The 27152-nt window shown below is 39.2% G+C and overlaps 1 protein-coding gene across 1 annotated transcript in view; it reads left to right on the plus strand.

Annotated features, from left to right (window-relative positions):
- Positions 1–27152, plus strand: part of TUSC3 (tumor suppressor candidate 3) — a 165644-nt gene that overhangs the window by 49765 nt on the left and 88727 nt on the right. Inside the window, exon 2 of the mRNA XM_042470466.1 lies at positions 6582–6751. Coding sequence (XP_042326400.1) covers positions 6582–6751 — 170 coding nt within the window. The remainder of the gene's footprint in view (positions 1–6581; positions 6752–27152) is intronic.

Consider the following 27152-nt stretch of genomic DNA (forward strand, 5'->3'; position numbering starts at 1 on the left):
AGGAAAAAGACTCTCTTAGAGCTTGAGCAGATGGGCAGAAAAAAAAAAGCTTGATCCAGCTTTTTCTAAAAGTGGGTCAAAACCTCTCTGTCCCCATGACCCACTCCCAAGGAGGGCAGAATATCCATGGGCAGATAGCATGGCATGGCATGAAGCTGCACGACTGTTTTTTTCCTTATTGTTGCCTGTCCACTCACTCAAGCACACTGCCTGTGACCTCCAAGTACTCCCACATCTGCCCAGATGCCATTCCATTAGATGGCTGCTCCTTTGATCAGCCACACAGTTGCACATGCAATGTTGTGCCAGTACCGGGCATCAGTGCATCGGTGTGCAAGTGATACATTGGCAAAGCACAATCAGGGAGAGCCCCCTGCATGCCACTTCACTCCCTGCCCCTGTTGGACTAACTGGTTGCACTATACATTGTACTTCCATTGGAGTTGTTGCATTTTCAGACAGTTTATGTGCAGGCATGAGAATGCACATTTTCTGAGCTGAGCCAGAGTATCCCAGCTTCTTTTTCCTCTGTTTTTTAGCCATGGAGCATGGCTTTATTTTGGTTTGGAGGCATGCGTCTTATAAATGTCCCACCTTCAAAGCATCTGGAAATTGCTTTATTTTGCCTGTCTGTTTCAGTCCTTAGTTATGTCTATGGGTTAATACTGACCGGAGGGGGAAAGACCCTTTTTGTTATGCCTGCATTGTTTGGTGACACTGATCACCTTTCTTCTACTTCTGCTCCCAGACCAGAATAGTATGTTGCTTCAAAGTTTCAGTGTCAGTTTATTAATGTAGGTAGTGTCCTGCATGTAAGATATCGATGAGGCTTAGAATAATCTGTTTACATGTGTGCATCTAATAAAAGCAGATTGAACCATACTGAAGACAGTGTACCTTTACAAACTCTGTTAATGTCACACTGAACCAATGGTTTGGAACTCTGGCAGTTAAGTGCTCCTAATTCATCTTACATTAGCAATAGTTATGGGAAATCATAATATCTTTATGCTCTGATTCAGTTAACTGTGTCCATTTCTTATGCTCTAATTTATGTATGCATATCTCACATGTGATTTATAAACAGGGATAGTGCTCTGCATAGAACAGGTTTACATCTGTTTATCTGTAACCTTCCCATGACATTATAGTACAAAATTGATTAAAGATTTCTCCCAAACTTCGCAAATATTTACCTTTCTGAATCCTTTACTTGTCCCTCCACCCTTCGGATCACTTTCTCTTGCTTTGCTTTTATAGACACCTATACTGTGCTAACTTGCAAAAATCTGCCTGTATAGCACCAAGGACCAAACCAATTTCTTTCTATACAGAGTAGCCAGTATACATTCTTCTTTAATGTCTATGTTCCTAGTTTATACACTTAGAAGACCTATCATGTGAACTTAGACTATTTAAACATGGTAAACTTAGTTTATCAATTTTTTTCATTCATGTATGTTAATTATGTGCAAACTGATAGCTTTTTAAAGAAGAAGAATGTTAGTTAAATGTAGTGTCTTTGATTTTTTTTTTTCAAAAAGAGCTGAAGTCAGATTACAGGAAAAAATCTTCTGCTAAAGCATGAATAGCTACTGTATATGCTTGACTATAAATTGACCTCATGTATATAAGTCAAGGCCAGGTGTTGGGGCCAGAATTATGGATTTTGCCATGACCCATGGATAAGTCAAGGGTAAAACCTGGAGGCTCCTTCAGTATTTGTATGTGTGTGTACAGCAAGAGAGACTCTGAAACTTTTTGTTTCAGCGTTTGTTTCAACTTTGGTTTCAGACTTCACCCAGACAGTGAAGGGCAGCATGGGAGGGAGAGGGACTCTGTTTGTCTAGCAGCAATTAATCACTCAGGACTCTTTCTGCTTGGTGCAAGAGACAAATAAACTGCTCTGCCGACTCCATGGAGAAATCTGAAAGAGCTGCTATCACATTACCATACTGACCCATAAATGTTGACCTGGGATTTTAGGATCAATTTCTGGGCATAATTTTTTTAAATTATAGATAAATATATACAGTAAATATGGCTTTTAATCTTTAAAAAATAGAAATATCAATTGAAGGATGGGATGGACAACCCTCTAGAGGCTGCATCATCCTTCACCATTAGATTTTCTGGCTAGATTTGATGGAAACTAGATTCCCAGAGCTTCTGGAAGGCTATATTTGTCTTTTGCTGCTTAAGAGTTTCAAGCTCTGAAGATTGTTTGTAAAACTGATCTAGTCTGAACTTAGTTTATATATACGCTCTTGGATTGCAGTATAGTCCAGTGAACTGGACTCTTCAGACTTTGATGTAATCCTGGAGAGATTCACTCACTACTGATCTAGTGTCTTTTAAATGTTGTGATTTTGATTTTCATGATGTTTTGATTTGCTGTTTTTGTTATTAGTTATCCAGAGTTTCAGTCTTAGCAAAACAAATGGAATGGATGGTGTGATAAATAATGCCATCAAGATCAGAGGCAAAAAAATCTTAAGTAGTCCAAAATTCTCCTTTTCTCTAGAATAGGGCAATCAGTCTTTGCTTATTTTGTTCTTGCACACATGAAGGAAAATTTTAAAAAGCTTTCACCTTACTGGGCAAGATTACAGGGAATTTTGTACATTTTCATGTGATTTATGCATTTTTAGATGTTGTTGTGAAAATCCTATTTTTTTGCACAAAACAATAGTTTTTTTAAAAACGTTACTCTGTTTTTGCACAAAAACATTGGGTTTTGCACAAAATGCATTATTTTTGCTGTTAACGATGATGACACAAGAAATTAATAGCCTTTTGGTTCTTATTCAAGCACAAAACCCTCCTGTGGTTATCAGCTTTTAAATATACTGTACAGTATATTCCATTTCTTTCTTTCTTTTTTCTTCTTTTTAAGCTTTTCATTATTTCTTATTTAAAACACATATAAAACATAACATATACTTATATTCCATTTTCAAGTTGCTGGCCTAGATGTTTATAAGTTCAGAAACAGCGTATGAAAGAACACAGCCTAATCTGTGTGTTTGTTGTCCTTCATCTGCTATTTAGTGATACTTTGTCACCTAATTCAAGTCTTACCAAAGCTGTTAAACCATTTGTTCATTTTTATATGAACCTACTCAAACAGTGGAGTGCTGTGCAGCATTTTCTGGTAGCCCCCATGTTTTAAAGCAGCAAGTTTGCTTGTCTTCAAGATGGCAATGTACTCTGTTGACATTAATGTTTGAGTAGCTAGTTGTTTTTTGCTGCAGCTAAGGTGTTGTAACACCCTGCTCTTTCTTCTTTGGGAACTGAGCATAGCACCTTGCCCTTGCTGCATTAATATTATCCTGAACTGAACAGACTGTACTCTCAATTTATTTTCTTCCTTAGTATTGGCTAACGTACTTCCATAGTAAAACTCTTAATGGGTCATGCAGCAAAATCTTGGATTAATGAGTTCGACTTCTCCATGAAGCAAGTTGCTAAGGTTGGTAGCCAATAAAAAAAAGAGAACATTTTGACCTTGCTGGAGCAGTTCGTGGTTAGTTACTTACAGAAGCAATTTGGGGAAGTCAGTTTTTGAGAACAGTTGATAAAAAAAATCACTTAAGTAAAGACCTTTCAATATGCTGCCCTTCATTTCTTGTGATAGAGGGGTCTGTAGGTTAGTTCTATAAAGGCTTTTATAACGGTGATCATTCCTTCTAATAACAAACTCTTGTGAAGAGTGCCGCCAGAGTGAAGCAATAGAGAAACAAGAGAGAGTATATATAGGTAGGGCAAGAGAACTCACAGTGTATGTGATTGTAGAAAGCTAAGGCAGAAACCCTCCTCATCCCCAAATATAAATTGCTGAGGACTGAGCATGTAGAGTAGCCATAAAATATAGAGCAACAAGTGTAGATGAAACTCAGAACTTGTGAAGGGGAGGGATATTTAAAGACCATGCCTGGAACCCTGAACAAGATGGCAACACAGTCCTGTAGGTGCTATTGGTGTATTACTAATATAATACTTCTTTAATTACCATTCTTAGCATATTTCCTTGGAAAATTGTTTGCGGGGAAAAAGAGTGAAACATGGCACCTCTTTGTGAGAAATCTTTACAGTGAGCTCAGATAGGAAATTCATTGACTTTACTCTCATTACAGGCAGTGTTGCCTAGTAGATTAACAGGATAGTGTAAATGTTGCAGTTTCACCTCTCCCTCCCTTGCCATGACATACCTGCTGAAAAAAAGATGAAAACAAAGCATGCATGCTTCTGAAACAATTGTTATTTTGACGATGTTTCTCCCTTTCTAAATTAAATGTATTGAATGAAAGTTGGGGGAACTTTAGCACTTAAAGGGATAATATTTGGAAATTCAAGTGATTTTCCCATAGTTTTCCCATAGGTTTTGCCCCATAGAAATTTGAGTTGTGCAAAGCACGGTACCGCCATAATGTTGGAAACTGTGAGATTGTACTTGCACTTTATGGATATGCCTTGTGTATTGTTATCAGCTGTAAAAGTGTGGAAAACACCTTGAATTCAGTTCATTTTGTTGTTTAAAGCCAGGGTGGGGAGCTTGCATCCTCTATTGGTGTCTCATTCTTGCTCTCCTGGTGACCCCTCAAGCAATAGTACAGTCTTCTTCTGGGTGGGTAGTGAAGAATGATGGGACACAAAGAGCTCAGTGCTGTGAATTCTGTCCATGTTTGGATCTGGCTCTACTCTTCTGCTGTGGCTCCTGACTGACTTCTCCCATAGGTCAGTGCCTCTGCAGGCATTGGTCAGATCCTTAACTCACAAGTTCATTTGTTCTTTTTCACGCTTCAGAATGTTGCAATATTGAAAACTCATAAGAATATTTAATTATTTTATATAGAAGCTTTTGAGATCTAATATACAGTGGGCCTTTGGCATCTGCTATGATTTGGTTCTAGAACTTTCCATAGATGCCAAAATCTGTGGATGCTCAAGTTCCATTGTATATAGTGGTGTAGTAACATTATGTCCCTTATCGAAAATGGCAAAATTAAGGATTGGTATTTTTTTTATTTTAATATTTTTTGGGGGATAAATTTTCATGCAGTGGATGTTGGAATCCATGGATGCAGAATCCAAGGATAAGAAGGGGCAACTGTAATTTTCTCTGACAATGATTCTGACTGATTGTGAGTGAACATCTTTTTTGGTAAGCATGGTTTTTTCCACACCATGTTGATACTCAATTCTAGTAGAGGTATCTGACAATAGGAGGGAGAGATCAGGAGGCTGCATCATTACCATGTGCCAGCTATAATAACACACCCCACAACAGTCCTCCTTGCCTTGAATGTACAGGAAATAGGTGAGTCTGGGGTCAGGGAAGCAGTAGTCCTCAGGTTTATGGGAAGACGTAATAATAATAATAATAATAATAATAATAATAATAATAATATATTTTATTTGTATACTGCTTTTCCACAGATCAAAGCAGTTTACAGCCGTAGAAAACCATTACAACCATAAAAATGTTACAAAACATCTCTAGATAAAAACCAATTATACAAAATTTAAAACACAGTCATACAGCAAGGTAAGGCAGGGAATCAATGGCATCAACATACATAACTTTATTTATCAGGGGGAAGGCTTGACAAAAAAGGAAGGGTTTAAGCCTTTTTAAAATGTTTCTAGTGGGAGTTGTCAAACGGAGCTCCTCGGGAAGGCTATTCCAGATTTGCGGGGCCATCACTGAAAAGGCCATCTGGGATGTAGAAACATATTTGGAAGGTGGAATTTCCATAAGATTCTTCCCGGATGTTCTGAGTGTGCGGGTCGGATTATATAGGGAGATGCGGTCCCTCAAGTAACTCAGGCCTAAGCCATGTAGGGCTTTATAGGTAATAACCAACACCTTATATTGCGCTCGGAAGCGAATAGGCAGCCAGTGAAGATCTTTTAAAATAGGTGTTATATGGTCAAACCTAGATGTACCGGTGACCAGTAGGGGTGGGGCTAGTGGATATAGGGGTGAGATTACTGTACAAGGACTAATCCCAATACTTAAATTAAATCATTTCTGAGCAGGGCTTGTGTTAGGTGCCTATCTATTCAGATGCTTCCCTTTTAGTGAGCCATTGTTTGAATGGAACCCTCTTTGTGCTTGCAGAAGTTACTGCTTGAGACAAAATGTCAGTGGTGGTTGGTGGTTCCAGTGTCAACTGAGGCTGTGAATCTGCTCTAGGTTTTGATTTGAACTTCAGATGAGTTATCCAAGGTGCTGAACTCCTCTCCTCAAACAGGTCTAACACATTAGATAGTTCCTTTATTGTTCATACTAAAAATAAGTTCAGCGTGTTGGGTAGCTGCCTTAAAATTTCATATCCACCGACATCAGAACCACCCATTCTTGTCCTGACCTTTATCCATAAGGAGATTATTCCAGCATTATGCATCTGTAAAGCTTATCTGATCCAGTAAGATGTACAAAATGCAGAGAGTTCTTTTTTGAATGCTATCCTATTTAAAAAGTACTGTTTGAATTGGAACTACATCATGGCACATGTCATGCTTTTTTAAAAAAAATGCTATAAGGGGTCAACTTTTCTCATTGATTTCAATTGCAGAATCTTTTAGCTGAGAAGGTGGAACAGCTTATGGAGTGGAGTTCAAGGCGCTCAGTTATCCGCATGAATGGAGACAAATTTAGAAGATTTGTGAAGGCCCCACCTCGCAACTATTCGGTGATTGTGATGTTTACAGCTCTCCAGCCACAGAGGCAATGCTCTGTTTGTCGGTAAGTTATAGCCTTGGAAGCAGGTCTTTTTACTTTTTTCTTTTTTGTCTCTTCCATTCCTTGCTCATTCTTGTTTATAGTAAACATTTTTACTAAAATGTTTATTTTCCAACTGCATAATTAATACACCAAATTTTATTTTAGATGTGGCCCTGGTAAAGCCAACCTTTCTCTTGATTTTATCTGTTCTATTTATTCTTTATCTATTTACTAATTTCTGTTTCTTAAAAAAATTATGCTTGATTTCCCAGATGCAGCTATTGGCCTGATGATCTTTGATTATCTTAACTTGTTTTGTGTCTTTATCTATATGTGGGTTTGTTTGTATTTCTTTTTAATCTGTAAGATGCCTTGAGTTCCACACTTTGAAGAAGGTAAGATATATATAAAAGGATTGGTTGGGTGGATGGGTTCTTGATGTTTAGATTGACTGACTGAGTTTTTGCTGAACTGTTTGGAACATCTTGAGTCCATTTACAGGCTTTGTTTGTAACCTTTTACAGTCTACTGATCGGACCTATAGAAAGCAATGCACTGCAAAAATCAAGAAATTATTTACTTAATTTGCAATATTCTAGATCCCCTCCCTTCAATTAAACAAAAATCTTAATGAAAGTAGCCTATATCAATTAATCAATCAAGAGGCCTGGATGCCTAAAATGCTACATAATGTTTATGAAAATAGCTAATTGAGCCCATGTCTGCATGCCTTAAACACCTGATGATATCTGCCCTATATACACTTGTACAAGTTAACCTTATGTATAAGTCGAGGGAAGGTTTTAGGGTCAAAATCATAGACTTTGGCATGACCCATGGATAAGTTGATGGTAAAGTGTAGGGGGCTATAGCAAAGGGTCTACAGGGGAAAACACCACTTCCATCCCTTCTTTTCCTCTGGACCTCTCCTTTCCTGACCACCTAATACTACTTCCCAGGTGCTGGAAGAGAAGGTTTTAACATCAGACGGGGAAAGAAAATAAGTGGATTTAAGTGTGAGTTTTGGTGGGCAGAGAAGTTTTTAACACCTGCTATTTTTCTTTCTGCTCTTTCAGAAATCACTGCCCAGACACACAGGGTGGTGCTTCTTTCAGGATCTTTCTAAGCATGATTACTGTATTGACCCATATATAAGTCATCCCAGGATTTTAGGGTCTATTTTTGGGCATAAATTTCTTGACTTATAGTCGAGTATATACAGTATGTAATTTATGAGACCATAATAATATTTCTCTTTCTTTTAATGGTGCATACATTCTGTGCATCCCTTGTAGATTCCATAACTCACTGCATTACCTGTATCATGTGAAAGAGTTGAAAACGTTTTGAAGGGTTTTTTAATGTTATGGGAAACATTGCAAGGATGAGCAGGAAGATATCTATTTTTTAAACGTAATGGCACTGGCACCCCTCTGGCCAACTTTGTCTGAGGTTTATCAGACACTAGGTCATGTGATCTGCACCTTTGATCAGGTAGGCTGTACACAAAGCTTTTCTATATGGGTATTATTTGCTTCATACAGCTCCTTAGACTGTGGTCTCTTGTTTGTTGCTGAGAAACTATTTCATTCTCTGGAAGATAAAATTCTGAAATAATGAGAATAACTTTAATTTGTTGTCATTATGATTATTAAGGGAAATAGCCAGCAACACATTCCCTCATGTCAGAGTAGATAAAGGTAAGAGGTAAAGGTATTCCCTGTTTACAAGGTTGTCTAGTCATGTCCGACCATAGGGCGCAATGCTCACCTCCATTACTAAGCCGAAGAGCCAGTGTTGCCAGAGACTCTGTGATCATGTGGCCAGCATGATTGGACAGAATGCTGTATACCTTCCAACGGAAGTGGCATTTGCATGCTTTCAAACTGCTAGTTTGGCAGAAGCTGAGACTAGTAATGAGAGCTCACTCAGTCAAGCAGCACCTGGCCCTCGAACTGCCAACCTGGTGATCTTGCAATCAACAGAGTTAGGGTCTTGAGCCACTGCATCCCCCAACTATGTGTCAAATGATGTGTACGTTTTTTGTTACTAGGATTTAATACTGTACAAACATTGCCATTTAATAAGAGGACCCCATTTATTGCAGTGGAAAAAATGACTTAAGGTTCATCCTGTTGGGTGTCATAGTCTCAAAGCACAGTGCCATTAATTTCAGTGAAATTCATTTCCAAGTAAATATTAGGACCGCAGGCATAGTCATTTCAGCAGAATGCAGTTGGACACCTAAAATAAGAACCAATTAATTCATTGCTTCTAGTTCAAAACATTTAAAATAAATGTGAAATTGAGATCTGGCTTTGCTGTAGGGTACAATATGAATTAAACGAAGTTGATGATGCTGCACCTGAAAAATAATAACAGAAGACTGAAGTCACTCAAATTGCCAAGTAATTAAAAGCAGAGAGTTGTAAGTACAGTATATACAGAGGTTGATTTCTTTGCTCTGTATTCAGCATACATTCTTGGAGAGTTTTATGAATAGGGATGTAAAGAATGCTCACAAATAGATTGAAAAAGATTAACCTGCATGAAACTTTCCACATTTGGGGACAATTGTGTTAAAAAGTTGGGGTTTCTTTGACAGGGGTGAGATTAATTTTGCACAATAAACTTTCCCCAAAAAATATTGTATGTTTTTGCACAAACCAAAGTTTTCTAGATGAAATTTGTTTGTTTTTTTTTTTGTAATTTTTAAATAAATGTTTGAAATCATCATTTTTAAAATGAAGTTTTCACAGGGAAAAAAAAATGAAAAATGCACAAAAATGTTCCTAATCTCAAACAGCTGGGAGCAGACCTATAAAAGCATTCATTCTTGATAGTGAGAATAAAATGAGCAAAGCTTTGCATCCTTAATTATAAACAAATGGTCGTATCACTATTCTTGTTATTATTTTATCTTAGCATTTATTTCTTCCAGCAGTCTTGATGTTTTCAAAGTAATTGCACAGCAGGTTTCAGTGCAATATTTCTCACTACAGAGTGTGGAGTAAACATAATTTCAGTAGAACTCATAATAATAATAATAGTAATAATATGATTTATTTATATTCTACCTTTTCCTTGCGGAATCAAAGCGGATTACAAAGCCAAGAGAGCAAATACAAAATACAACTGCTCCTTTTCTTATGAACTTGGTTGTTTGTTTTTACTTTCTTCATGGAACTGCTCTGAAATTATTTCAGAACTGCTTATGGTACAAGGAATTTCTGTTGAATGCTGTTGCTGTTCTGTATAGTTTATCTTTGGGCTTCTTATAATTCAGATAAAAAAGATCTTTAAAATGGGGTGGGGAACACTGTTCTTCTGGATAGCATTAGGCTGGCTGCATCTGTACTGCCGAAATAATGCAATTTGACACCACATTAACTGCCATAGCTTGATCATATAGAATCCTGGGATTTGTGGCACCAGAGCTCTCTGACAAAGAAAGCTAAATATCTCACAAAACTACAGTCCCGGAATTCCATAGCATTGAGCCATGACAGTTAAAGCAGTATCAAACTGCACTATTTTGCAGTGCAGATACAATCAGTAACTCCCATCAATCCTAGCCACCCCAGCCAGTAGTGTGAGAGAATGGGAACTGCAGTTCAACCCCATTTGAAGGCCAGACATTTTTAAAAACTTTGGTCTCTTTTAAATGGTTGTGTTTTGCATTTTTAAGAAGACATTGGGAAAGATTTTTAAGGCTTCAATTAACTGTAATCCAAAGTACTGCTATAGAAAAGGGCTTGAAATATGTATGATGGAATATGTGTGTGTGTACACATACATACAGGCACAAGCTTTTCTGAGACAGTAAAAGTGATGCTTAGCTCTTTTAAGAAAATGGAGTCATGGTTAAGATTGTCTGCCTGCATTTGTCTCTTCTGTGATCATACCACTGCATACTGAGTACAGAATCTTGTTTACTGAGATGTTCGTTTTGCTTTCTCCCCCAAGAGATTCTAAGAGTTGAAGACAAACTTTATGTATAGGCAGTGCATACTGCAGTCTTAAATTAGAGTGGGAGTGAAATGGTTGGAGGGCCAGGCTTCAGTCTTTGCCATTGATCCTTGCCCCACCCAGAGGCTGGTACAAGGAGAATAAATTATGAATAGACTTGCTTAATTTGCTTGAACATCCTCAGGCTGGAAAGATTTCCCTCCTTTTTTTCCTTCCACTTTTTCCCCTGATAAACCCTGCCATGACACAATAGGGCAGCATTTAATTGTATGCCTTTCCACTTGTCAAAAAGTTGTTCCTTAGGTCATCTGAAGTGCCTTCCACCCTGCCTTGGACATCTGCATTAATGAAGGCAGTCAGAGCACCAGTTTGGTCTGTCCCTTATCATTAAAGTTCAGCTGATCATCTGGGAGTTAATCATTAGCTCCATGAAAATTACTTTCTCTCCATCTCCTTTTCTGTAAGGTACCTAAGTGAAACTATCAATTTTTCTCTGCAAATGCAGTGGAAAAGCTACCTCCACTTAGCAAAAAGCTGCTGTTCAGGCTATTAACTGAATCTGTATGAAGGTTTGATTGTATCTGTTGTTCAAATAAACTGGGAAAAATTAGAAAATGTCTGTGTGAGATCTCTAAAAATATATTGCCAGTCTAACTTTAGCAGAGTCTAATGCTCAATCTCCTTTCTATGTCAGCTCTCCCCATCTATTGGCCATGTGTTTTCCCACTTATTCTGAACTCTCTGACCTTTTTTTTCTGTAACTCTTTGGGTGTCCTCTGCAAGTCTACAGCCTAGGCATTCTGGGACTTGCTGTGAAAAGATCTTGCTTATGGAAACATACTGAAATTTTGAGACTTCCTGAGTACCCTACAACCAAGTACAACATGAGATGAATCCAAGCCCTCCACTCGTAGCTCTGAACTCCTGGGATAGGAGGTCAGGGTTTAGTCTCATGGTGCCGAACCTTGGAAAATTCCAGAAACTTTTGGGACAGCTTACAAACAGGGTTGGTTGCTATCTCTGGAGTCTCAGACAAAAAGTCTAGATGCAAACTGTGTCACCCTTCAGATGTTTTGGAGCCGTAACTACCATAATTTCTCACCTTTATTTCTGCTAGCAATGGCCTTGGGATGTGCAATTCAACAACATCAAGAGGTCCAAAGTATGTCACCCTATAGTTTAGGGATTAAATCACCCTTCTTTGGAGACAGGAGAATGGTGAGGGAAGTTTGGAAGGGAGTATATCTGGCTGCTTTCAAGTTACTAGGCAGACTATAGGTGGAGTGCTTCTTATCTGAAGTGCTCCAAAATCCAAAACTTTTTCAGCTACAATGCAAGTAGCACAGTATGTAGCTGTAGTGAGGCAGATAGCAGGAGAGAAAAGCAAGGATCTGTGAAATGGTGGGAATCCACATCTCTTGCCATTTTATAGATTCTCAATCTATGTGCAGTCTCTTTATGGCTCATTATGTATATGTAAATACAAGTATTCCAAAATCCAATAAATAAATAAATCTGAAATACAAAACATTTCTGGTTCCATGCATTTTGGATAATGGATACTCAACTTTTGCAAGAGCTCTTTCCTTCAGAGAAAATTATTATCATTATCTTTACTATCTTTATTTATATCCTGCTTTTCTTTCCAAACTTGGAACAAGTTGTTGCTGTGTGTCTTCCATTAATATTTGGCTTATGATGACCCGAAGGTGAACCAATCATAGGCCCCATTCCCACTAGCCCTTTTGCCCTGGGTAGATTTGAGCAGATCTGGTAATCCCCATACTGAATCCCTCCGGAAAGAAGCTCCCATTACCTTTACCCTGATCGAACCTCCCCAGTGCAATTTACCCCGCTGATGTTCACACGTCACAAAAGTAGCAACTTAAGATGGAGCCTCCCTGTTGCCAATCAAATGATTTGCATATTCACTTCTGCTGTCATCAATGGTGACGTGTCATGTATCTGCTGCAGCCATTTGTAAATGGCATGGGTGCTTCCCCCCTCCTTTTTCTTTAAAAAAAAATATCTAGCAGGAACATTTGCATATTCTGTCAATGTGTCAAATTATTATTATTTTTAAAAACGCCAGCCCTGGCAGCATCCCAGCAAAAAGTGGTATCTGAAGGTCAGGGTCAATGCAGATGTGATTGTGGGGAGCCTGGCTAGAGTGCTCCTGGGAACTCCTCTGCCTCCCCCTCCTCCCTCTTCTCCCTCCGGTTGAGAGAGTGTAACTTGGCCAGATAGTGTGACTTGGCCAGAGAGTGTGCCTTGAACCAGTATGGCGGTGCTCTGTTTCCCTCTCCTACTCTTCCTCCTTCTCCCCCTGCTGGTTCTCTTCCTTACCTGGGCCTTCGTTTCTGCCTCCTCCTCCTTCTTCCCCTGCAGGCTCTCTTCAGACCTGGGGTCTCATTGCTCTGGCCCCGATTCAGCTCCAGAAGGAGGAGGAAGGTGGGGATCGGGGGCACTGCGCTCCAGTGGTTCCGGTCCTACCTCTCCGGGAGGTCCCAGATGGTGCAGCTGGGAGACGTGTGCTCTGACGAGAGGCCCCTAAAAACTGGGGTCCCTCAAGGAGCCATTCTGTCTCCCATGCTATTTAACATTTACATGAAACCGCTGGGAGAGATCATCTGGAGACATGGGGCGCGGGGTTATCAGTACGCTGATGACACCCAAATCATTTTCTCTATGTCTCCGACTGATGCAGTGACTGGGGATGGCGTCTCTCCTCTCGTGGCCTGTCTAGAGTCAGTAATGGGCTGGATGAGGGAAAACCGACTCAAATTGAATCCAGAGAAAACGGAGGTACTAGTGATAGGTTCTCCTGGTCCAGGAATGGCGGTGGTTCCACCTGTCCTGAACGGGGCCACGCTCCCTGTGAAGGACTCCGTGCGCAGTCTGGGGGTGCTTCTTGACTCGTCGCTTCACCTGACTGCTCAGGTGAATGCGACGGTCAAGAGCACCTGTTATCAGCTTCGGCTGATTCGCCAGCTGCGCCCATATCTGGCCCAGAGGGACCTAGAAACTGTTGTACATGCTCTGGTAACTTCGAGACTGGATTTCTGCAATGTACTCTACATGGGGCAACCCTTATACCAAACTCGGAAGCTGCAAATGGTGCAGAATATGGCAGCCCGGCTGGTCACTGGTGCTCCCAGGGCCAGCCATATAACACCGGTTTTAAAAGATCTCCATTGGCTGCCCATCCGCTTCCGAGCTCAATATAAGGCGTTGGTAATTACCTATAAAGCCCTAAATGGCTTGGGCCCAGGATACCTAAAGGACCGCCTCTCCCCGTACATTCCGCCTCGCACCCTCAGAACGTCTGGGCAGCAGCTACTGAAGGTGCCTGGGGCTAGGTTCGCCTCTACTTCACGGAGGACATTCTCCATAGCTGCCCCAGCCCTTTGGAACGCGCTGCCCACAGAGCTCCGCTCGTCTACTACCCTGGCCCAATTTAGGAAGGACCTTAAAACCTTCCTATTCCAACAGGCATTCCCCGAATAAAAATCCTGTGGGCCTCCCTCCTCTTTCCGTGGCCAAGAGGTTGGGCTATGGGGCTTTTTTGCTTGTTTCCTTGATTTTACTGTTGTGTATTTTATTTGAATGTTATCTGTGTTTTTAATCTGATGTAAGCCGCCCTGATCGTAGGAAGGGCGGCATATAAATAAAAATTTTATTATTATTATTTAAGGAGGGAGGGAGAGGAGTCAAGAAGGTACTCCAGGGGTCTATTCCTAGCTCCTCTCCCCTCCCTCCCCTCTGCCTTCCTTTTCCTCCTAGAGCTGAGGCGGGGCCAGATCTAGAAGGCCCCAGGCCTGGGTAAGGAAAAAAGCCGGCAAGGCTAAGGAAGAGGAGGAGGCAGGTTCAAATTGAAATATGTGATCTTTCAGATAGCTTTGACCACATCTATAATATCAGTGTGGAGCCTACAGGATGTCCTGACTAGAAAAGAGGTGAATGAGACAACGTTATTAAAAAATTGAAAGTACACTCGCATATGGTACTCACCTGAGTAAAACATAGCAAGAAATACACTGTGTGACATTATTGATCATACACAACTACCTTAAGCAGAAGTGTTGTGAGGAATGACTATGTTACATGCAATAATATTTATTCTGATGCACGCATAACACCCTTCATGCATGCAAGGGCTTTCCTGTTCAGTAGAGATTAAAAGGAAGGTTTGAATGCACTCATGCTACACACTATAATGTACGAGGCTATCCTGAATCTCCGAGGAGCATTGTAGCACCTGCAAAGCTTAAAGTGTGAAATAAGAACTTAAGTGTTTACATTGACTCAATGATAAAGGTTAATGTTTCATTCTCTAATAGCATTGGAAATGCATTTATAGTGTAGGAAGGATTATGGTAATATTATTTCTTAGCACACTTAGCTACAATACAACCTTCCCCTAAAGGAAATAAAATATTGGCTAAATATTGCAGAAATAAATGGCTGAATGGAAATTCAAACAAGAATAAAAATCAGTGTGCCCCCTGCAGTTAAAGTACTTTTCCGTACTAAAATATCAATTTTACCTTCTGTACCCTTTCCTCACTCAGAGCGTTCTAAAAGTGACTGCTAGACATCAAACAATCAAATTGTTTTCTATCATCTGGAAGCCTGCATTTTGTCTCCACTGATTCCATTAATCTAAAATCCTATATGTGTGTGTCTTAACTCCAAAGAAAGAACAAGTTCCAATTGAATGTAAATAGTCTTTTGCCTAGAGTTGCCCAGTGTAGACTTTTGGGGACTTTACAATCATTAGAATTTGCAGGGAGCAGTGTGGTTGCAGGAGGAATGGTATAATTAAGTATTCCATAAGGACTGTGGAAGCGTGACAGAAGGGTACTAGAAAGTAAATGTATGACATGGTCAGGTTTTTTGGGGGGGTGGTATCAACAGGAAGAGGGAAATACTCTTTACAGTGCTGTTTGGTGGAAATAATGCCCACATAGTTCTGTGGGGCTTATGTTAATGTAAGTATGTATGAGTAGGAGTACACCCTTAAGGTATCATTTGCCGTTATGAGAGAAATTATTCCAAATATCAAAGGCACCAACATGGCATATATTGAAGCTATATGCCTATGGAAATTGAAAGCCACTATGGTTTAGGTGTTGGACTAGGAGTTTGGGAGACCAGGGTTTGAATCCCTGTTCAGTATGCAAACCCACTGTGTGACTTTTGACAAGTCGCACTCTCTCAATCTAAGAACAAGGCAATGAGAAACTTCCTCTTAATACAGCCTTCAAAAAAACCCACCTCTACATCAAAGTTAATTGAAGACTCATAATAAATAATAATCCCTAGCCTCATGTGGTCATGCAAATGGCTGACTGAGAATGAATAGAAATGGAAGAGGAAAATGGAGGGCTTTCTTTCTTGTATCCTCCCTGCTCTCCTTTCTGCTGTAGCAGGAGCTGAGCACTGTTTTGGTCCTTGGACAGATTGACCACCTTGAACCAGGTGAGTAGACAAAATGATATGGGACATGAGGCCCTAAATCCAAGCTGCTCTGTTGTCACCATCAGGTCTCTCCCAGAAACCTGTTTCATCTTTCTGTTTAAATAGGAAGATGTGGATTTCTTCTATATTTATGGAGAAACGGACTTGCTTGAAGGAGGTCCAGTTGGGATGTTTTCTCTTTCTTTGTTGAATGAGTATAAATTATGAACATTCCTCTTAATGTGCATTTGGGGCTCAACTAGAAGGGTACATGAGGTGTAGAGGGATGCTCCTGATCTCTAATAACTGATTGGAGACAGTAGTGGGACTTGATATCCTTCCAGCTGGATCCATGTGCAGTATGATGAAGAATCTTCCTGTCCTAGGAGGAGTGGTTTTAAGGAGTAAGAGCAGCTTCCATGGGCTGGCTCCCTTACACTATAGTAAGTGATCAATACTATTAGTGATAAGGGCACCATGTACTTGCAGCTATACCCATTTTAATCAATATTTGCAGAATTGCTCTAGGTGCTTTGGGTCTAAATATTTATTGTAGTATATGTAAATATTACTTTAAAGAGGTGGAGAAGTTTGCAGCTCTTCTGTCAAGCCACCGTGTGTCACTTTAAACTTGGCTGAAGTCCTTAATGTGCCAAGTGAAAGAATTTCCATCGTGCTGTTTAGCAAAATGTTCCATTTTGTTGTGCCAATAGGGGCCAAGACTTTACTGCTGAGTCTGGCTACAATAGACCCAGTGAATCAGTAAAAAATTGGTAGGTAAACATTTATGTAAATTCAATTGATTCACTGGGTATACTCAATAGGGACTAACAGGAAACGCCAGGACATTTTCTTTGACATTTGAAATGACTAGGGATGCTATGAAATGAAGGGAGGTTAAGCAAGAACAGAAGCCAGTAACATCAGTTGTTGAGGAGTACAGTAATTTTGTTTCAGAGTTGCAGAATCCTTCCTCACCAGCACTGGATTGCAGGAGCGTCAGATTTGGGTGCTAGTTATCTGAAATTCTCTCTTATATATTACATGGAGGAATGTACAATCATAACATATGGGTATACTCTGTACATCTAGGGAGGCCTCTGGAAAGTCTAATCTGCACTGCAGAAATAATGCAGTTTGACACTGCTTTAAATGCCATGGCTTAATGCTGTGCAATCCTGGGATTTGTAGTTTGGTGGGGCACCAGAGCATTCTAACGGAGAAGGCTACATATCTCTCTTAAAATTACAAATCCTAGAATTCCATAGCATTAGGCCATGGCAGTTAAAGTGGTGTCAAACTACATTATTTCTGCAATGCAGATTAGACTGAAGTTTCGACAGATTCTGGACTCCAGACTTCATCAGTTTTAATGCTGAGGCACATTTTATTTTATTTTATTATTCAACAGTATCTGGAGGGCTGCAGTTCCCTTGGGCCTGGCCTACATTTTAATCTTTTATTTGGATCAGGTCACTCCACAAATATTGCTTTCCTGTTATGCAAGGGTTTCATTTGCACCTCTATAAAATTAGCATCATTCATGTTGTGCAAGTAAGAGGAGCTGGAGTAAATGCTGATAACTGGATGAGCTCCACTTCACTGAATAGCCTTTTCATAAGACCCATGACCAGAGCAAGATAAAAAACAGCTTGTGTCACTTGATACCTGCTGTGCCTGCTGTCAGTCCTACTGTCCATTCTTAATCACAATTCCAAAGTGAGGAATGAGCTGGTCTGTGCCAACTATTTTGTTCTTCACATTTGTGCTGCCATGAGTCTTATACTTTTAATTACTACTCTTTTTGTCATTTTCCCTTGAATATCTAAACCAGAGTTTTCTGAAGCAATGAACTCACTGGACCATATGGCAGTCATTGACTGAGGTAATGCATCTTTGTTGTCTTATTGCAGCAGAACTACCTTGGCTAAAATATATATGGATAGAAAATTAGGGTTAACACTTGAAACCTTGGGCGCATCTACACTGCATAATTAATGCAGTTTGACACCATCTTAACAGCTATGGTTCAAAGCTATGGAATTCTGGGATTTGTAGTTTTGTAAGGTATTTAGCCTTTTCTGCCAGAGATCTCTGATGCCACAACAAATTACAAATCCTAGTATTCCACAGTATAGAGCCATGGTAGTTGAACTGGCATCAAGCTGCATTAATTTTGCAGAGTGGCAGCAGCCCTAGAAAACTAGGAGGAGAACACCAGTAGAATTGAGTAGATATCATCTGAGTGTATAGAATAATCTGTCAGATATAGTCCAATCCTTTTTCTGTTGAAGGAGGCAGAGGTCAGAGGTTGGAAGAAAGCTGAGTATGATTTAAGAAAATAGTGATGTTTTTTTAGACTAGAACCTGTTTTCTTGGGTTCATCTAACGGCAGAAAGAAATTCTAGATTAAATCTAAGGTTGTGTTTTGGTTTAATACATTTGTTTATAACATATCTTTTAATGAAATAATTCTTCAGGTGGCATAGAACAGATTTTCAGGGAGAGAGCCACAGTAGCTTGTTTCAATATAAAAAGGCATCATATGGCATCTTAATGAATAAACCAATATAAGTCACCAGAGACTCACATGAACTACAACCCACTGCTTCTGAAACAGTAGTCTGTTGTAACTTATACTGAAATAAAATAATTAAATTTTAAGGAATAACTCCTTATTTTTGTACAATAGATTCCTTATTTTTGTAGAATAGATTCCATATTTTTATATAACAGACTATAATTGTGTAATAAACTTAACTTGTAAGGGCCTGAGTTGAGGGATAGCACAACAAAGATTCTGGAGTGCAATGTTGAAGCATATCCTTCCACGCTGGTGTGTACTGTGCTTATGGAGCTGCAGTGACTTTTACTACCATTAAGAGAAGATTGTGACAAACACATCCATGGGAGAATAGCAATTTCTAGGAATTATGTGACTAGCTGAAACACTCTTTCCATTTTTTTAAATGTTTAGATAAAATGTAGTTATTCCAGGCTTGGTAATAAGAATAGAAAATGTATTGACCCTGAAAAATTACTTTGCTAGCTCACTTGCATGCATATCTGAAAACACTATTTTTACCAAAGTACATATGTGTGTGTGGGAGGGGGGAGGCTTCAGTAATGCTTCCTTGTCTGGGCACCTGTAGATTGTATGTTTGCATACACCATTAATGAGAGGCCACTTACAAGCCTGAGTAACTCCAGCTTCTCCATTAACAGTTAGTGCACCTCATACCCTGAGAGTGAGCAACTGTAATAGGCCCAGGAGCCAATTTTCCACTCCTGAAATCCTTCAGGGCCTCACATAATGCCTTCCCCCCAGTAAAAATATGGAAAACCAAACAAAAGTGAAAGCATTTGGAAGTGCAATTCTGTTTTTGTTTTTATTAAGATAACCTTTTTGACTTTTAAACACTGACGAAAAGACTTGTAACCCATTCAAAAGCAGATGGCTTCTAGAAGTGAAATTCTTTACTTTGTTGTCAAACAAAGCAACAAGTAATTTTAATAATTTTCTTCCTGTTTTCAAAGATTTTTCGCTGTTCAGGACTTTTTCTGTGTAGTGTGGGTTTTTTGCACAAGGAAAAAGCATTTTCCTGATAGAAAATAATATTTGTGCACATAAATGCTGTTTTGTGTGTAGAAAATGCTGTTTTCTGCACACACTCACATACATGTGTGTGAATTTTGTACAGAGTAAGTCCTGAAATACAAAGATTCTCTTCAATCCAGAATTCTCATCAGGGTTTTCAGCCACTTGAGAAATGTGTATTTTGACCTTTTTTTTCAAATATATTCCATTCTTAATTGCCATTCCTGGAGACATCTAGGCAATACAATTCGGGATTTGGGTGCCAGAGAAAGGGTCTTCCAAAAGCAGTCACACTAACACTGAATCCTTCAACTAATGAGTTCAAGGGAACATATGTAATTCTGCTTTGTTCCTGCTAGCAAACTGAGAATAGGTTAAGCTGAGACATGGTAAACTGTCCAGGAGAGCATCAACCCTCAAAAGGTATTTGAAACCAAGGTTTTTCCCTGGCTTACCATTGCAATGCTATCACTCATACAGTAATAGGAAACATATTTTCCAACTGTTAATTGCTGTGCATGCAAAGCAACACAACTTGTGCAGAAGACAGTGGCATCTGCAAGCTTCAGGAAAGTGCAGGTTTGCTGAGGAACACCCCCCCCCCCGAAAACAGTATACTCTGTGGCCACAAAATGATGTTTGTGAAAGGAAGAAAAATAAACTAGAAGGACAATAAAATGGTAGATCCTGAAGACAGGGATGTAAGCTTTTGCTTATTTCATTGTTGCATGTGATAATGAAAGATTTCTTTAAAAAAAGTTGTCATATTTAATGAGATTATTAGACTTTTTTTTTTCATTTGTAATGATTTTTGTGCATTTCAGGAACTTCTTCCAAAGAAGAAAAATAAATCAGAAAGTTGCATTCCTCCCCTCTCCCCCAAAAAAACCTACAGCATTATGTGCATGATATAATATTCTCCAGCTTTAAAAAAAAGGAAAAGCAAAGGGGAAAAGATGGTCTTTTTACTGTCACACAGAGGTGACCCAGCATGGCATAGTGCTTTGAGTGTTGGACTATCACTCTGGGGACCAGGATTAAATTCCCCGCTCAGCCATGAAATCCACTGGGTGATCTTGAGGAAGTCACATGCTCTCAGCCGCAGGGAAAGGCAAGGGCAAACCTCCTCCGAACAAATCTTTCCATGAAAGCCCCATGAAAGATTCACGTTAGGGTCACCATATAGGTCAGACATGACTTGAAGGCACAAAACAACAACAAGGGGTGAATATCCAGCAGAGGCTGAGCATGTTTTTCAGTGGGTTGTCTAAATGTCTGAAAGTGGAGTGGGTCTATGGTTGTCTGGAATCCTGAACTGGAGCTCTCCACACAACAGCATTTCGTTTCAGGTCCCGCTTATCTGTTATGACTCTCCGGTTTTGACATCCCCCATTCCAATTTATGAATTATTTCCCTTTTGTTTATCCCTGTGCCTATCAGTCCCCAAAGGAGACATAAAACCTGTTTGAGTAGTGTTTGAGAAATCTGAGCAGAGAACGCAGGGGACATAGAAATTTAATGTGACATCTCGTTTCAATAATACTGGTGTAGAGTAGTCATTTCTCGGAGGAGGGGGTGCATTTTGTTCATTCTCTTTAGTAATCAAAACATTCCTTATGCATTAGGTTTTAACTTAGCATACCAATGCAATATGTGCAGGCTTTGTGACTCACTTTGGTCTTTATTGCAACTGATCACAGTGCCTAAGAATTGTACAAGTGTCTGAATTCTTGACACTACCAAATCTTCTGCACTTCTGTGGTTTTGGTGGATGTATTACAAACCCATGGGCTCCCCCTCCTTTATGGGCTAGCATGGCCTCCCCCCAATTTTTAATACATTGTCTCTGATCTGCTATTCATGGTTGGAAATGTACACAAATATAAGCTAATGAGCTTGAGATTCCAGAAAAGGTAGAACATGTGCTAATTAGTGGGTGACTTCAAATTTAAAGAGAGGAAATGCATTAATAAAATTAACTCAAACATATTACCCAAGTGTTTTTATCATTTTACATAACTGTTTTTCAATATGCCGGTCTAAAGAAACCGATCACATTGGGGTGAAGGGATATTATCATTTGGTTCTTGTATTAAAACTTCAAAATTTCTATTATAGTTAGGTTAACACGACCCTGCCCTACAGTTATTTCTTAAGCTTTGACAGGATTCATTTGATGCTGCTTGACTGCCCTCTACGGGTTACTAAAGAAGATGCTCTGCCATTTCATTCGGAAGCAACAACATTCGGTGTATTGAATGTGCTGCCTCCACTTCTAGCCTTGCCCCTAAATGGGATTTGGAATGAAGGGGATAATTCTCAGCTCACCAGTTGACAGCAAAAAGCAAGTGTTTTGCTTTGCTTCAACTCCAATGAGTGTTATTTTTTGTGTGTGTTTTTAAAAAATAGGATCTTGGTTTAGAAATACTGGTTTTCTTTTCACAGGAAGATAGTGCTGTGAGCTGATGGGAAAATGCACTTTTGTACCAAAATGGCATTTCAAATTCCATTTAGTTACAGTATCTCTTACTGATGATTTCAGTTTGGGTTACTGATGATTGCCTTCATCTTGCTTGAATGCCTACTGTTCTTCGGGGCCAAAGTGCACAATTGTGCTACAAAGGCATAACAATGGCCTCGCCAAACAAAATTTATAGCAATGAACAGTTCAACAGAACTTGGGGGGAAAGGCACTAATTTTGTTTTTAGACATGATCTGTCCCCATTCTTCCAACAGCTGTCACACCACATGTTCAGTTGCATTTTGTTTCAGATGCTGTTCATGCTCATCTGCCTAAGAATTGGGGTGTTGTTATTGTTTTTGTTGTTCCTGTTACTGTTAGCTTTCCTTAGAGAGAGCCATGGACACAGATGGGATTTGGGATAGTGCTCAGGATTTAGTAAATGTGTGTGTGTGTGTTTAAAGGGCTTGGTGTGATCAATAGTGTATTTTTATACATATAATTGAGAGTTGTATGGTGTAGTGGTTTGAATTTTGGATTAGGACTCCAAGAGACTAGAGTTCAAATTTCTATTTGGCTATGGAAACCACTGGATGCTCTTGGGCAAGTCACACTCTCTCAGCCTTAGAGGAAGGCCATGGCAAAATTCATCTGAATAAATCTTGCCAAGAAAACCTCATGATAGTTTTGAATGCCTTAGAGTCACCAGAAGTTGAGAAGAACTTGAAGGCACGCAGCAACAACAACAGCAACAACAACATTGGTTATTAATGTTGAAAAGAAACAAATATTTCAAGTTTGAAAAGAAGCTCATCATTCAGAAGACCTGTGCCACAAACATATCTGGGTCAGTTTTCTGTTCCAAATTTACCAACATTTCTGTTGGTTTTGCTAGTTCTCTTGTACATACATGGTGGCAAAAGCAACAAATTCACTCATCTTATTATTATTTTTTAAAATAGCTTACCCTTAAATGCTGTGCTATTGTAATAGCTGTGCTAGATTTAGAGAACTCGAAAAAGAAATGTTTTGAATCCCCAGCTTGAAGTAACTTCAAAGAAACAGTTCTCCTTTTTCTTCCCCCAAAGGCAAAAAAATCCTATAAAACTAAAAAAAATCCTCTATTGTTTCTCAAATTGGCACCATGACATTTGGCTTGATCTTTTGCAAAATTACTTGGAAGTAAGTCCCACTTTGTTCCATAGGGCATGCTCCCAGATTGCAGTCCTCTGTGTATTTTCCTGGTAGGTAAGCCTCACTGAACTCAGTGGGGATGTGTTTCCTAGTAAACTTTAATAGAAAGAAAGAGTCTATGAATCACCTACATCAAAAAGCATTTTTTCAGTCTTACCCCCCTTGAGATAAATAGCTGGAAGTGCTCCTAGTGTGTCCACATGACTCCTAGGGCATGTAGGAGAACATAAACAACATAGATTTGCAGTCCTAAACTAGCCCAGATAATCACACCTGTTGAAACAATTACAGTGTCTCAATTATGATGGGAACATCAATGCAAAGGCTTTGCAGGAGGTTTCAAGTGCAAATAAACAAACAAACAACAAAACATCCAGGTGTGCTTACTGGGGGCTGTCTCACCACTGAGCTGAATGTATGCAATGGATATATTCTCTTTTTAAAGAATCAAACCTCCACTAAAGATAAGCAGCAGACTCTGGATAAACCTTGGATTCCCTGGGGACGATTTATATCTTTAGGGCTGTGTCACCACTGCAGAAATAATCCAGTTTGACACCATGTTAACTGACATAGCTCAATGTTGTGGAATTCTGGGATTTGTAGTTTGTTGTGGCAGCAGAGATTTCTGGCGGAGAAAGCTGTATGTCTCACAAAACTACAATTCCTCAGATTCTGTATCATTGAGCCATGGCAGTTAAAGTGGTGTCAAACTGGATTGTCTCTGCAGCATGAATGCAGCCTAGGAGAGAGAGAATTTTGCCAAGCCAGCTTATGTTGATGTATAACATAGTTCTTTTGCCTCTGTAATCCATTTTTTAAAAAAACACATTGTGCGTTCATTTTCTGACACATTTTACATCTGAATGCTGTCTGCTATTCAGAGCCAAAAGGCTATAGATTAGTCTTGATCAAGTCTGAGCTTTTGTATACCTATGTGTTAATTTCAGATTTCTGTCTTATTATGTAATAGAAGGAGCATTGAATACAGTGAGCCCAAAGGACACAGTTTACAACTTTGCAGAATATTAGATAGCCTAAGGAAAATGATTTGCTCTCACTTTCACCTTCCTCATTTTGTGAGAGCGAACACAACAGTAGTAGTAACATTAGGTTTTTTTAAACTGCAACTCTCATGATCCTTCAGCCAGCATGAATGACTCTGTCCAAATTGGCTGGCAGTCATGGATGCCAGGGAGCCAGCATGGTATACCTTTGAACTCTGGGGTTTATCACAGTTGGGAAATCCCATGCAAAAATGGGGAACTAAATTGGAGAAAAAAAAACCTGCAAAAGCGAGTTGATTTTCACATGACGTTGTTGTTAAACTAATATTACCCCGAACGGAAAGTAGAGGGAAAGCAGGCAAAAGTCACTCCTTTTTACTTTCAGAAAATCCCGAAAATAAAAAGGAGTGGTTTTTGTTTACTTTCTGTTTGGGTTAACACAAGTTTAACAATGACATGTGTGAAAATCAACCTGCTTTTGCAGGTTTTTTTCTACCTTTTAAATCCTGTTTTTGCACTGGATCTCTCCAGTGTGATAAACTCCTATGACTTTGGAGTCCAGGGTTCAAAACTCAGCTTGTCCATATAAACCCACTGGGTGACCTTGGACAAGTTGCATTCTCTCAGCCTCAGAGGTTGGCAATAGCAAACCCCTTCTGAAGAAACTTGTTGAGAAAACCGCACCATAGGGTCCCCTTAGGGTCACCATAAGTCAGAAATGACTTGAAGGCACACAACAACAACATGGGTGTTACAGTCCCATCCAGTCCAAAGTCAAAAGTAGATGTGCTCCTAGGCATTACTTCTTTAACAGAAAGTTTGATATCAGAGACAGAAATAACATGGAAAGAATAGGGATAGGATACAAAAAAAGAAGTCCATGTTTCTGCAGACTTTTTATTTAGAACTCAAGATGTCCACATGTGAAATGAAACAACTGGGTCAAGTAAGCATGGCATAAGTAACAGAAATATTTAGAATTTTCTAGAGACCACTTCAGACAAGGCTTTTTTCCCAAATGTATTCGAGGATGATTTGTTTACGCTCTTTTCAGCAGCATTTTGGTAGCTAACGTAATAGATCTGTGCTTTTTTTATTTAACATGGTGAGGCTTATCATCTTTTCATTTTTCTTCCTGTTTTGCTATTCACACATTCTCAGTAAGGGATTCCAAAGGCAGCCAGTATTTACTTTTCCTGTTGCAAGGAAGCATTCATAGCTACAATTGGATCAGCTAGAGCAGAATCCGCCCCTTTCCCTGCTCAACCATTGTTGCATTGTTTACTACACACATGCTTCTACAGCACAACAGACAAAGTTTGTGTTTCCCCAGTTCTCATTCATCGTCCTCCCAATGCTGATCCCGCTAAAATGCTTTTAGCTAGAGAAGAGGACAAAGCAGAAATAGAGAATGGACAATCATAAAAAGGCTGTAAAAAGAAGCTTCTTTTTCGGATGCTTTTTAAATTGAGCTATGCCTATAGTAATGTCACCAAGCTCTGCTAAGAATGGATCAGTATTAATCACTATGGTGGCTTGCAGGCTGTGGCATATAAAGCAGTTTTGGCAGTGTGTGGGGAATCAATTACTGGCCTGCCTCTTCTGTGTAGGGAAATATCAGCAATGCATCATATATTATATTTGAAACACACAGTGTGTGAAGCATGTGCAGAGGTAGCTATCTGAACCCACTTAAAGCTGTTCTCTTGTAATGGATTGTATACAAATTGTCTTAGGAATTTGTGGTGACATCACACAATCTCTTTCTATATAGAATGAACTTACTGTTCTCTCATTGACCAATTATCTCAGAAGGATGTTTTCTAGAATTTTTAGGCAGATTTTTCATTATGCTGAAGATAAGACAACTCTGAAAAGCAGTGTTTCCCGTAATTGGTGCAGTGTATGTGCCAAATGGTGAGATCTGAGTTACAAAAATGGCACCACGTCAAGACGTGGCTTTTTAAAAAGCATTTGGGACTTAATTTTCTCTAAAAGTGCATGTACATAGTTTTTAATTGCTATGGTTTTTTCAGCTGTTTTAACTTGTTGGCATGTTTAATATGTTTTTTGTCCTGTTTAAGCTATTTTGTTTGTTGGGAAGTATTTTATCGTTTTATCTGTGTCCTGCCCTGAAGTTCCATGACAAAGGATAGATTAGAATATTTTAATAAATCATTAATAAGTGTAGGTGGATTCTTGTATTCATTAAACACTTCCTTCTAATATAAACATGGAATTTATTTTCAGACTAAATATTCAGGGGAAAAAGTAGGCATCTTTGCAGCTCCAGTTTTGTTAGTTGTATATTGTAAATGTCTCTTTCCCAGCTTGTTTTATTATTGTTTCTCTTCTCTTTTGCTACATCTCTATACCCACATCTATCATAGAAACTGGATTTTTTTTAAAAAAAAAATGAAATCAAGGTTGCGTTCTTAATAGAAATAACAGTGTGTGTTTAAATTTTCTTATTTGCACAGATTTCACATTGTGTGCCTTTTAAAGCATAAGATGTCCGTGTATGTCACCTACATCTGAATAAATTTGGTAATGTCTGTAGAAGAGGTTCAAATAGATTATGACTTTATTGGAATAAAGATCCCTGCCACTCTTTAGAGTGATGCAACATCAAAGTAAAAACTAAATTAGTCAGCAGTACTTTTTTTAGTAGGGCCTAAATACCTTAAATGCATCAAATACCATCTGATCATGGAAACTAAGCAGGATCAGCT

The sequence above is a fragment of the Sceloporus undulatus genome, chromosome 5, assembly GCF_019175285.1.
Source record: "Sceloporus undulatus isolate JIND9_A2432 ecotype Alabama chromosome 5, SceUnd_v1.1, whole genome shotgun sequence".
In the NCBI taxonomy this organism is placed as follows: Eukaryota; Metazoa; Chordata; class Lepidosauria; order Squamata; family Phrynosomatidae; genus Sceloporus; species Sceloporus undulatus.